Source organism: Myotis brandtii, unplaced genomic scaffold (genome assembly GCF_000412655.1).
Source record: "Myotis brandtii unplaced genomic scaffold, ASM41265v1 scaffold1038, whole genome shotgun sequence".
In the NCBI taxonomy this organism is placed as follows: Eukaryota; Metazoa; Chordata; class Mammalia; order Chiroptera; family Vespertilionidae; genus Myotis; species Myotis brandtii.
The window spans coordinates 906,874-920,659 of NW_005353490.1; the positions used below are offsets into that span (position 1 = coordinate 906,874).

Consider the following 13,786-nt stretch of genomic DNA (forward strand, 5'->3'; position numbering starts at 1 on the left):
GGGGGAGCTGAGCTAGCTCGAATAAAGACTCTTATGCTTTTGCATCAGACCTGGCTGGCTCCCTGGTGTGGTTTCTTGGGGATCCTGAAATCTGGGCATAACATTAATCATTAAAATCCATCTTAAAACAATACCATTTCATCAACAACAGATTGTCTAGAGTTTTAGAGTCTAATAACACCAAGTGTTGACAAGGATGTGCTAAAATAAGAACTCATGAGTTGTTGGAAGGAATGTGCATTTTAGTATTACCTAGGGAAGTTGGAGAATCATGGACCCTACAACCCAGAATTCCATTTCTAGGTTTCTATGTAAACTGGATAAAGAAAAGATTCTAACCCTGGCCGGTGTAGCTCAGTTGGTTGGAGTGTCATCCTGTATACCAAAAGGTTGTGGGTTCGATTCTCAGTCTGGGCACATACCTAGGTTGTGGGTTCAATCCCTGGTTGGGGCACATACAGAAGTCAACCGATAGATGTTCTCTCTCACATCAATGTTTCTCTCTCCCTTTCTCCCTTCTCCTCTCTCTAAAATCAATAAGCATATCCTCTGGTAAGGATTAAAAAAATTTTTTTTAAAAAGACTCTAAGACATATGCCCAAGGAGATATTTACAAAGACATTATGGGGCAAGACTTTTTAAATAGTGAAAAGGTGGACACAATCTAACTGCTCTGCAGTAGGGTAATGAATAGATGGAAAACTTTACAACAGTTAAAATGAAAGAATCTAATGTTGTTACATAGCAAAATAATATAAACAATTTTATTTGTTAAATTTTAAAAGATACTAAATGATACTGTCTGCTATATACATACACATACAAATACATGTACAAATATAGTAAAATATAACTAAAGGAATAACAGGCATGGAGAAGATAGTGGTTAGTCCTGAGAAAGGAGGAAAAATGGCTGAGTGGGGCATTAGTTATAGTACTCTTAATGTTCTGTTTCTTTAAAAATGACTATGGTAAAAATTAAAATTGAATAAATCTGGGAGATTGATGTTTATATTCTGTATTTTTCTGAATCACAATTAAATGGTAAAATGTTTATAAAAATTTTTCAAAAGGGAAAGATTCAAGTATCCTTAAAGCAAGAAGTTGTGAATTACAATTTATTCTTAGTTTTCATGTAATTATTTTAAACTTCCTCTTTTGTAACATTTTCTAGAATCAGGTTCCCATTTTGTCCACAATTTACCTTGCCACTTGGTCAAATTTCCTTTTTGTAAAAATATATTTTATTGATTTTTTACAGAGAGGAAGGGAGAGGGATAGAGTTAGAAACATCGATGAAAAACATCGATCAGCTGCCTCCTGCACACCCTCTACTGGGGATGTGCCCACAACCAAGGTACATGCCCTTGGCTGGAATCGAACCTGGGACCCTTCAGTCCGCAGGCTGACGCTCTATCCACCGACCCAAACCAGTTAGGGCCAAATTTCCTTTTAAAGTATTCCTGGATCTGATGTTAACTTAGGTATTAGGCATAGCAGGTACTCCAAAATTGGATCTTGCTAAGAATGGAAGTAGAAGTAATGTTTTAGATTATTTTTTTAAAATGTTTACTATAAATGTTTTACAGCAACATTACAAAATGTTTTATGATGGTTAATTTTATGTGTCAGAGTGACAGGGCTAAGAAATGCCCAGCTAAAGGACCTGCTTGTGACAGCAGGTGATGGGCTATCTCAGCCTCCAATGTGTGTGTGAGGGACTTTCCAAAAGAGAAAGAATTTGGACAGACTGAGTAAGGAAGCTCACTCTCACTAATGCAGTGGGCAGCATCCAACCCTTTGAGGGCCTGAACAGAAAAGGCAGCAGAAGGGCAAATATGCTCTTTGAACTTGAGCTGGGACATTCATCTTCTCTTGCCTGGGACATTGGCAGTCCTGGTTCTCGGGCCTTCAGGCTCAGACTGAATGGCACCACCACTTTTCCTGGTTCTCCAGCTTGTGATAGCAGATCATGGGATTCCTCAGCCTCCATAATCTCATGAGTCAATTCCTATTTTATATCTATTTCTCTGTCTCCCTCCTACTGGTCCTGTTTCTCTGGAGAACTGTTATACATGCTTAATACGTACAGAAAGAGAAAACCTAATCAGCTATAGTACTACCACACAAACCCAGCAACTATTTTCATATGCATACTATATTTATAAAATTGTTAAATTGTAGACTGGTGCAGCCACTGTGGAAAAGAGTATGGAGATTCTTCAAAATTAAAAATGCCTTATGACCCAGGGATTCCACTTAAGGGAATATATCTTAAGAACGCCCTTTCTTGTTGCCTTAAACACAGAAGAAATATCTATGAAGGTAAAGGTATTATCATTATCTCCATTTTTATAGATAAGGAAACTGCAGCACAGAAATGTTGATTAAAATGTGGTCATACAGCTACGTCAGTCAGCATTTGAATCCAGAGTTTGACTTCAACACACTAAGAATGACAAAGCAGAGCCCAAGATCCTGAGGGCATGACAGCTCAGACCAGCAGCTGTCTACCTCCAGACTTCTCATGTGATTCTCCAATATTTGGTTATACTATTTTTAGATGTGTATTCAGTTACTTGCAACAGAACAGCCCCAAACACATCTCTTGCCATATTTCGGACCATTTTCGTAGATTAGACTTTCAGATGTAGGTTTGAGACAACGGTTATGACTATTTTTTAGGTCTTAGCACATACTACAAATTATTTTCCCTAAGAATTATACTAACACTAGAGGCCCAGTGCACAAAATTTGTGCACAGGTAGAGTCCCTAGGCCTGGCAGGCAATCAGGGCCCATTTGTGGGGTGACTGGGGGCCCCCACTGGCACCCACCTTGGCTGGCCTGGCACCACCCGCTCGCCGGCCCCACCCCCCCACTGCCACCCGTCACCTCCCTCTGTGGGGCTACTGGCGGGATTATTGGGAGGGGGGGGGGCCTTTCGCTGGCACCCTCCTTGGCTGGTCTGGGGCCTGTGGGTAGCTCCTGCATTAAGTGTCTGCCCCCTGGTGGTCAGTGCACATCATAGCAACCAGTCATTCTGCAGTTCAATTTGCATATTAGGCTTTTATTATATAGGATAGCACTTTAGCTAACATTGGGGATTGCTGGGTAGAGAAAAAGGGTCCCATCTAGTACCCTGTCAGTAAACAAGAGGAGAGAGTGGCTAAGAAGGGGAGATCACAACTCCTTTGGCGTATCTGCACATTAATCCTTGCCTTGGTTTAAGTACATTCCCCTCCAAATGGTCAAAAAAAAAAAAAAATCCACAGGAGTGTCTTAATGCAACTTTATTCTCTGGCCTCAAATAAAGTTGTTTCTCATACAACGACATAAGTAAAAACATGTATGCTGTAAAAGATTCAGAAAGTAAAGTAGAAAGAAAAAACCCCTCACATGATTCCAACCAACATCGAAGAAAACCATGTTTAATATTTGGCATGTTTCTTGGGCTTTTATTAGTCCCTATTCGCTCATGTGTAATTGGATTATACTATAAATACTTTGTGTTTTGTTCATTTCATTTATAAGCATTTCCTATTGTAAACATTTTAAAGGCTACATAATATTCCACCACGTGGATAAATCATAGTTTAACCATTTCCATATTGAGATCAAATTGACAAATAAATGAAAGCAGAATTTGCAGGAGAAAATAAAATGATCACATAGGAGTGCCCTGATATATATGGTATTAAATAGTACAGAATGACCTATGCTCTCCATTCTTGTTTCGTTTTAAACATGTACAGACCAAAACCTGCACTAAGAGAAAACGATCCATGTCAGCAATTTACCTTCCTATTCCAATTCAATATCTTTTAAAAATCTCTTTATACATTCTAAAAATATGTAAGCAATAGTTAATTTTTTAAAAAATATATTTTATTGATTTTTTACAGAGAGGAAGGGAGAGGGATAGCGAGTCAGAAACATCAATGAGAGAAACACCGATCAGCTGCCTCCTGCACACCCCCTACTGGGAATGTTCCTGCAACCAAGGTACATGCCCTTGACCGGCATCGAACCCGGGACCCTTTACTCCGTAGGCTGACGCTCTATCCACTGAGCCAAACCAGTCAGGGGCAGCAATAGTTAATTTTTAGTTTTATTTTTTATACAATGAAAGGACGTCACTTGGTAGAACAAGTTTAATGTGTTTAAAATAGTTTTAAAACAGTTTTAATATAGTTTGAAGAACAGAGCATTCCAACTGATTAAACATTCTGGTTAATACAGAGCTGCCATACAACACTCTACATACATTATAAATTTTCAAAGAATTAGAATATGAAGTAACAAAAACAAAATTTAATTAACAATAACCTTTAAAAAGTTGTATCAATTTTTAAATCCCAACTTTTTCTTCGATGATTCAAGAATCCATTTCCTATTGCTGCCCTGTTCATCCTAAGCATGTTTGTCAGCAAACCCTCCTGCCAGCTGAACTGCCCCTTCGTCAGGATGCCCTGCCCTAAGCTGTGTGCCTTTTTTGATAGCTCTGTAAGTGGCTCTGTATTACATAGTTATTTTTATTTTTTTTATATATTTTATTGATTTTTTACAGAGAGGAAGGGAGAGAGATAGAGAGTTAGAAACATCGATGAGAGAGAAACATCGATCAGCTGCCTCCTGCACATCTCCCACTGGGGATGTGCCCGCAACCCAGGTACATGCCCTTGACCGGAATCGAACCTGGGACCTTTCAGTCCGCAGGCCGACGCTCTATCCACTGAGCCAAACCGGTTTCAGCTACATAGTTATTTTTAAAGTCTATTTCCTTCATGGGTTTCAAAGTTTCTGTATGACACAAACATTGTGTTTGCAACCCACCCAGCATCTAGCAGCTGCTTTGCATACAGTGAGCATTCAATATATATCTTTGTATTTCAAACTAGTTCCCCCCAACATGGATGAGGGATAAAACAAATACTTGTAGCAACTGCAATTGTCATTTCAAGAGTAAATTAAGCAAAAGATAAAAACTTAATATCTAACCTTTGATGAGAAATTTACTGAATGCGTACTTTGTGGCAAATACCATGCTAAGTTCTTATAAATAGCTATTAGTTCTCAGAACCTCAAAACAATCAATGAGGTAGGTCATGTTTCAAATATTTACTGAGCCTGGGGATAGAGCAGGGAACAGCCTCTGCCTTTTGTGGCGCTTATTTTCCGATGGAATTTGCTAAGATCACATACATAATACATTACCATTTCAGATTTATACATCACTTCATGTAACTATATATGAGCTTGGACAATATGAGTTCATCCCAGAAATGGATCCATTCCCAGTGCGGACAAAAAAGTGAGTCTGAAAAGCTGAAACGGAGACACTGGTGGCTTCTTCAAGGTAAAAGTCACCCTGAAAGGCTACTCTGCCTTTGCTGGCAGCAGCCACCCTTGTGAGGGCCCGATCTTCAAATTTATAGTAAACAAACATAAAATATTCTTGAGATTTATAAAATAATAAAAGGGACCATAGCAAGATAAGATACTATGGGATTGAAGAAATAAAAGAGAGTTAAGACTGCACCCAGCAGTCTTAACTGTAAGCCAGCTAGTTTTCTATCTTGCATATAAATTTCAGTTAAGAGCAGGGTGAAGCCACATTAGAACAGAAGTCAGAACACATGGACTCTGGTGTCTCGGCACCTAGGTGGGTGTGAAAGTCTAGCGAAAGGATGAAATTTTCAGGTAACATCACAATTCAGGCAGCAAAGCTGTGGATCTTGGCTGCTATGTCATTTTGATTTTATTTACCCTTCTCTCAAGCTAGATACACGAGACAGTTCAAATGTGCAAAGAGAGCAGTTTCTAGTCTGAACCATTCAAATTTGCATGGGGCACATTCTGTGAAATACTGAAGTTGCCAAGGTTGACTCTGAGGGCTCCCCTCACTAGGCCAGTGCAACTGAGTCATTAAACCTCAAGGTCTTTACAACTAATCCCCAGTATTTTGGGGAAAGTCACACAGTTTCCTTCAAATAAAACTCAAGTTGAACTTAGAAAGTGAACAGAAGATACTGAAAGGGAAGGAGAAAAGTAGTTTTAGAAGCTGCTTTCTAATTCAGAGTAAGCAGAAAATTGCTTTTTACTTGAAAGCAATATAGAGTAATTTTATCATCTACAATATTATCTAAGAAATCTGAGGTAAAAGGCAACACACTTTCCAAATGCAACAACTTGCAAAAAGAGAGACTGACCTGCTTTCATGCCCCCTGAAATCTACCCAAACACCCCTAGGGGAGGGAGGCCAATGCAGCCGCTCCACACACAAGAAGACCTATTTGATATTAGAAACCTTTCTTTGGACACAAGGCTGAAAATATTAAAGGTGAAAAAAGGCTAAGGGAACTAATCTGATTTTCTTTTTCTCTATGGGGACGTGAGCAGCCTAAATGATAAAGACACTCCAAGATTACTATTTATACTTAAGGCAATATAAAAAGCAAGGTTTTAACCTGGTATTCAAAAAATATTTAAATCTTTTGGATGGACTAAAAGAGCTAAATAGTCTACCCAAAATCTGTACAGCAGGGACCTGTTTTCAGCAGGTAAGCCTATTTACAAGTAAGAACCTCTTACTCTTGTAACATTGTCCTGTTTCATTTGAAGAGAATATGTAACCCCGCCCCCTGCAGAGCTCGTCTACAAGATCTCCATGACCCCACAGGAAGATGGACCTATCTCTACCAGAGAACTATTTACACTGCACATAGATACACATATACACACGTCTGTCCCCCGCATCCTCCAAATAGGCTTTGGATGCCTTTAATGAGGGATTATGGTCATTTTTACATCGATAGTGATAATAGGCACCGAAGAGTTTATTCTCACATGACTGCTAAATGAAAATGATTTTACAACATCATGACTGTTTACATTTCAAATATTCCCACCATTATCCACCTCCAAAATGAAAACACCAAAATGCTACCAAATTTACTTTGGTTTTCACAGTATAGTGTTTCTGGACTTTTTAATGTAAACATTCTCAGTTTATTAATTTTCAGAGTAATGACACAAATTGAGCATTCTCTTTGGAGTGCTAAACTTGCTTGTCCAGGTTACTTCATTCTTTTTCTCTTTTTCAAAAGCGCATCTCGTAGTGCCAACTGGAAGATAAGAAAAAGACAACTAAACATGGTAAGTCTTGGATACCCAATTATACTAATGTGGTTATATGAAAGTGTACCAAAATGGAATCACTAAGTCAATAAGTCATCCCCCAAAACTACAAATAGTGAAATATTCCATAACAGATCAGATCTGTAACCAGGCTAGGGCCTCCTTACTGCTAGGAAATAGGCAAAGCTCTTGAATACTGTTCCCACCCCATGGGACAAAAGCTCAAAACAGGAGCAGCTACAGAATGCAGAAATGGAGCATTAAGAATAAACCCAAAGTTTAAAAAAGACAACCAAGGTCAATCTTAAGTGTGTAATGAATACTATCCCATTAATTCCCAAGTATTGCTCTTGGATTCCTAGAAACTTTTAAAGATCTGTAGTTTTTGAATTGTAAAGGACACGTGTTCATTGGGGGGAGGGAGAAAAGGAAGCTGCCTGGCTCTACATCTAAATGTTCTAAGTTTTTAAATTTTATGATTTTAAGTTATTGGCTCCTTGCCTTTAGCTCTTATCTACGTGTTGGTATTTCTTTGTTAGGCAGAATAGCTAGCACACTTGAGGCAGAAAAAAAATCAAGTTCATTTTAACCTAATTTCCATGGCTGAGAAGGTATTTCTCAGACTCATCTATTTATGAATTATTTTCTCATCTGTAAAATTGGTTTAATCACAGTTCCTGCTCATATTGCTGTATGCTGATTAAACAAACATGCTGACAAGGAATAAGGCCAAGCTTCTGTATCAAGCCAAAAAAGGCATGCTAAAATTGAGAGGAAGTAGCTAAAATGTAACAAAGCCACGAAAACCTCGTAATGAAGCAAGGCCTATAAACTATTACTATTTCCTCAACCCTAAACTCTTACAAAGGGCAGGTGAAGGATAAACTAATGGAATTAATAAATTCAACTATAAATTTAAATTGAACTGGGAAATTTTAAATATTAAATGGCAGTTTTCCTTTTACCTCAATTTCAACAACTTCTATTAAAAATACTGTCACTTTACTATTTACATAACAGTTTAGAACCAGGAAGATTAAGTAAACAGACAGTAGACTTTAAATGGTACCTCAATTAAGTTAATACTGCCTTGGTTCCCAGACAGAACACTGCCCTGGAGAGCTGGCCATTGCATTCAGGCTGAGCATTTTGGAACACTGGTTCAGAATGTGAGACCAGTTTACCCTTGAACTAGTTTACCCTTGACCGGATACCCTGGAGATTCTTCAGAATAGTTTGATACACTCTGGTATACCCCCAGTAGAAAAAGACATTAAAATATAAATTTGTTTTACTACAGTGAATTACTGAAAAAAACTAACCATGAAAGATCAAAAATAGGTAAAATGTAATCCCAAAGGCCTGTAAGCATAAAGGCTGTGCAAAAGGGCACATACCATTGGGGAACCATTTCGTTTGTGTGCTTCACTAAAACTGTTTCTGAGCTATTACCACATATAATTATTGCTTCTAAAAAAGTACCAGACATATAATAAGCACTCAAAAATTCTTACGCAATTTTTACACTACAGTTCACACAAATGCAGAGAATTTTAGCAAGAGAATGAACTGCACCCTTTTACTTAGAGGAGAAAAACAGACTCCACTTTGGACAGATGAGTCCCAACCAAGTCAGGTCTAGGACTGACACACCCTATCTTCCACCTCTCCAATAATACTCCCATTAATCCTAAGACACACACAATGCAAGGTCTTTAGAGGCACAAGTCCATCCCAAAAGTAAAGGTGTCTTAGAATGACAATCACAAGCTTCAAGTTGAACTCACCTGCTTTTCTCGGAAGGAACGCTTATTTTTTGAGCGAACATTATGGCTATACCGCATCATCATGAAGTTCTTCTGTTTTTTCTTCTCTTTATTTGTGGAACTGGAAAATGGATTCATTTTGGTTTTCTTCCTCATAAATTCTTTTCGGTCTGTCTTTCCAGCCTGTCAGCACACACACAAAAAACATTTCATGAGTTACCTAATCAATATACACATCTCTTCTTTGCCAGGTGCTCTACTGGATGCCAAGGACACAAAGATGAATGGAACACAGTCCTTGCTCCCCAGGACTCAGTCCAGGGGAAATGGACCATGATCAACTGTAATGGGGCAAGGAGCTCAGAGGGAAAAAAAGGTCATAATTTAACAATGTAAACTGATGAACAAAAACAGAGACAGAGAAGCATTGATCAGATGCTCAAACCTCAGAGGGAAGGTAGGGGAGGGTGGGCGTAAGGGAAAGAGATCAACCAAAGGACCTGTATGCATGCGTATAAGCCTAACCAATGGACACAGACACCAGGGGGGTGAGGGCATGAGCAGGGGGGTGGGGGAGCAATGGGGGGATAAGGACACATATATAAAACCTTAATCAATAAAAAGAGAAAAAAAAAGTGGAGGCAAAAAAAAGTCATAATAATTCAGCTTGGTGAGGTCCGAGGAACCTCCTAGAAAGGGAGACCTGTGAGCTTTTTTTTGCAGGATGAAGGCATTCATGGTAAGGGGAAAGGAGAGAAAGGGGTAGAGCATTTCAGGAAATAGGAATAATAGCACATGGAAAGGTGTGGAGAAAGAACATGGGTTTAACTTATCTGAACAGATTTTAGTACAAACGGAATGCAGAGGGTGATGTGGAGCCAGGATGGCCCGATGCCTAAGACAAGCAAAGGCACAGAAAATAAAGGTGGAAATGTCGGCGGGGTGCAATCACACCGTACTTGCCAGAGGCAGACTCCAACTGTCTGCCTTTTCCTTAATGACTGCAAACACTCCTGTGCTTTTCTATCAGCTCTGGTAAGTGTTCTGAGCCTCCCTGATACCATGAACATGTAATGGTGCTTTCTGTTATCTACAACATGTTTTGGATGGTAGTTACATGGCTGCCTAGTTAAGCTCATCTAACTGAACGCCTCATACCTGTGCATTTTATTCTATGTTCAGTACAGCTTTAGTCAAAACATTAAAGTAAAATACTACCATTCTGTGCCTATACAAGTTCTGGGTCATGTTTCATTTCTTTGTTTTCTGTTTACAGGACCAGGGAACAGTATACCTCACTCACCATTGCAGTTGCTAGTCTTGTCTCCTTGTCAGACTTTGGCTTTTTATGAAGGCGTTCAATGTCCCGAAGAGAAAGCAACTCGCCCCTGAGATGAAGGACAAAATGTAACATGAAACAAGGGTGGGATTCCTCTCTCTAATACTTTCATTACCATGGGAGCTGCCTAAAGACCTAGAGCATGTGCTGCTGTACCTGGAATCTTCATCACTGTCTATTTCGATATATTTCCTCTTCTGGGCTTTCCCGGGGGCAGCGTCGAGTTCCTTCCTCATCTGGGCCAGGCGGATTTTCTGGAAGTCTTCCTGAGTTAAAACTCGGCTGGTGCTGACGACTGCAGCTTTGGCTATCCGCTCCTCCGCAGGCATGCTGCTCAGCTTCTTAGCCTTTAAGGACACAACAAAGGCTTTCAAGGCTACAAGCTCAGGTGAGAGCTCAGTCCCCCAGCAAGGCTCAGCATGAATTAAGTCTTAATGAACACTGGAGTGATGCACTGATAGAAGGAAATGTTGAAACTTACGATTTCTTGCTGTTCTTCATCAGAAGAGTGGTGCACGTCAACCCACTCCCCGTCGTCATCTGACTCCTCACTGAGACTGGCACTTTCCCACCCGTCTGTGTGAAAGAGAGCACAGGTAGTCTATCGCTTTGTGCTGAGTATTCATGGCAAGTGGAGATAAATCAAGTGAAAGTAAGGTTATGAACCTCAAACAGATGCTCTACAAACCAAGGACTGATCAATATTTATTGTTAAATAAGCCACATCAATTTAATTCACTGTAGGAATGGGAATTAAACACTGACCAAGTATCTACCCTCGGCCGAATTCTTACACTTTCTCTAACCCTCAAGACTCAATAGAAGAGGAACAGGATATTGCGTTAAGGCACCTGTTCCAGGCCAGTCAGAAAATGCAGCCTACACTGAAATTCTGAAAATCACATTTGACTCCAGAGACCGCGTTCTTCCCACCAAACCATGTACATCAAAACTGCACTTGTACAGTACAGTTATCTTGGCTACAAAGGAAGTACTCAACTCTTCTAAGCACATTAAGAAATGTTTTTAGAAACTAGTTAGAACAGTCATTCAGAGAACTGAGGTAGAAGATTTTGGATGTTAAAAAACCTTGGAGCCCTGGCTAGTGTGGCTCAGTTGGTTGGGCATCGTCCTGTGCACCAAAAGGTCACTGGTTTCCCAGTCAGGGACCATGCCAGGTTGTGATCCAGATCCCCAGTAGGGTGCATGCAGGAGGCAGCCTATCAATGTGTTTCTATCTCTCTCCCTTTCCCTTCCTTTTGCTCTAGAAAATCAGTAAAAAACATATTAAAAACAAACAAACAAAAAACACCTTGCAGACACCACAATAAAGGGGTATTAGTGTTCTTAATGGAGCCACCATAGTGCGCTTTCAAAATCAGCTACTTACAATCTCAGTGGTTCCTCATTCTATATAATAAAAGCCTAATATACTAAGTGTCCGGTCATCCATTCAACCAATCAAAGTGTAATATGTTAATGATATCTAAGGCCACTCAACCGCTCGCTATGACGTGCACTGACCACCAGCGGGTAGACACTCTAACCGGTAGGTTAGCTTGCTGTTGGGGTCCAGCCAATCGGGACTGAGATGGGCTAGACATGCCCCGGAGCCCTCCCATGGTTCCTCCCTGGCTGGCCAACCTCCCATGTCCCTCCCTGGCCCCAATCATACACCGGTGGGGTCCCTCAGCCTAGCTGTGCCCTCTCGCAATCTGGGACCTCTCGGGGGATATCAGAGAGCCGGTTTTGGCCCGATCCTGGAGGCCAGGCCAAGGGACCCCACTAGTGCACAAATTCGTGCACCGGGCTTCTAGTGTTCTATATAATAGTGTCCCAGCTCTTTGGTATGGCATATACACAACCAGTCATGATAAGGCCCAACTCAGACTCTAGTCTACTATTTGACTATTGTCTACTTTATATTCTGCACTGTAAGTTGCCCAAATCCTTTAGGACTTTGCTCACAGTTTGCCTGGAAAGTCTCCATTGTTCTACCATTCCTCACTTATAATTCAAAATACAGCTTATGGGTTACCATCTCCTTGAGGCTTTTTTTGAACCTTGGAGGTTGACCTGACCTGTCTCCTGCCCTTATGCCTCACTCCAATTATAAATCCTAGTATCACTTTATTCTCAGCTCTTTTTTTCATGCCTGCAGGGCAGGAACCATATCATTCATCTTTGTATTGAGAGTGGCCAGCCCACAGCTAATGCTTAAAAAAGCTTTGCTGAAATCATGAATGAATAGGAAAAAGACAGGACTTTAGCAACCAATATAAGAAAGTCAGAATGGAGATCCTCAAGCATTCTTCAACAAATTCAACAAGCCTTTTTCAACAGGAGAATTTTGGAAGGTTGCTAAGGACTAATAAATACCTCATCATTTTTTTTTCCAGGCAACAAACAAAAAACCATTATCTTTCCCAAGTGACCAGCATACCATTGGTAAGGTGCAGCCACCCTGAAGAACATGAAAAGACATCTACACTTGAATGTAAGTTCTCTAATAGCAGGAACCATGCCCATTTGATCCCCAAGGCTTGTAACAGTGCCTGGCATAAACTCACTGCTGAATGTTCAATAGCGTAAAGATTTCAAGGTCAATACAGATATAGGAGTGACTATGTCCCAAATAATGGTGAAATAAAAATGAACCTTCATCGTTTTCCGCATTCTCTTCTCCTTTTTCAATTTCTAGAATTTCTGCTCCTGGGATGTAATCTTTAGCATCTAGTTCTCCATATTCTTGTACTCTTGCTTCTACAGAGGCCTCTGTAGGCTTACCCTAAAGGAAAGGAAATTGTTTTTAATATGGTTCTTAGATTGTAAATCATTATTCATGAAAAGGATTTCCTAGGATTATGAATTTAGAGGGGAGAATCACAAAAAATGAAGTAATCAAATGACAAAGATCAATCCATATATGCCTTGGGTCAATGTATATTTCCCAGTGAGAACTCTGTCCACTATTTTCCCACTCTCTTCTGATCCAGATCAGGAAACTGGAAGTTATTAGAGAATATCCATTAGGATTCCTTTTTTGTTGTTGAAAAAGAGCGAGAGATGGGGAGAGAGACATCGATGTGAGAAAGAGACATAGATTGGAATCAAGTCAAAGATTTGAAATACGAAGAAACAAAAAATATCCAACCAGAAAAGCAAAAAGAAAAAAGAATCCAAAAATATGAAGATAGTGTAAGGAGCCTCTGGGACAGCTTCAAGCATACCAACATCCAAATTATAGGGGTGCCAGAAGAAGAGAGAGGGCAAGATATTAAAAACCTATTTGAAGAAATAATGACAGAAAACTTCCCCTACCTGGTGAAAGAAATAGACTTACAAGTCCAGGAAGCACAGAGAACCCCAAACAAAAGGAATCCAAAGAGGACCACACCAAGACACATCATAATTAAAATGCCAAGAGCAAAAGACAAAGAGAGAATCTTAAAAGCAGCAAGAGAAAAAAAGTCAATTACCTATAAGGGAGTACCCATACGACTGTCAGCTGATTTCTCAACAGAAACTATGCAGGCCAGAAG

The 13,786-nt window shown here is 39.9% G+C and overlaps 1 protein-coding gene across 2 annotated transcripts in view; it reads right to left on the reverse strand.

Moving 5' to 3' along the window:
- Window positions 1-6,382: 6,382 nt before the first annotated feature.
- The window catches only part of SDAD1 (SDA1 domain containing 1), a 31,811-nt gene continuing 24,407 nt past the window's right edge, over window positions 6,383-13,786 (reverse strand). For both annotated transcript variants that reach the window (XM_005856640.2, XM_005856641.2), the window contains exons 17-22: window positions 12,903-13,032; window positions 10,726-10,820; window positions 10,401-10,591; window positions 10,209-10,293; window positions 8,927-9,088; window positions 6,383-7,126 (exon numbers count right to left, since the gene is read on the reverse strand). In XM_005856640.2, coding sequence (XP_005856702.1) covers window positions 7,079-7,126; window positions 8,927-9,088; window positions 10,209-10,293; window positions 10,401-10,591; window positions 10,726-10,820; window positions 12,903-13,032 — 711 coding nt within the window. In that variant the 3' untranslated portion in view covers window positions 6,383-7,078. The remainder of the gene's footprint in view (window positions 7,127-8,926; window positions 9,089-10,208; window positions 10,294-10,400; window positions 10,592-10,725; window positions 10,821-12,902; window positions 13,033-13,786) is intronic.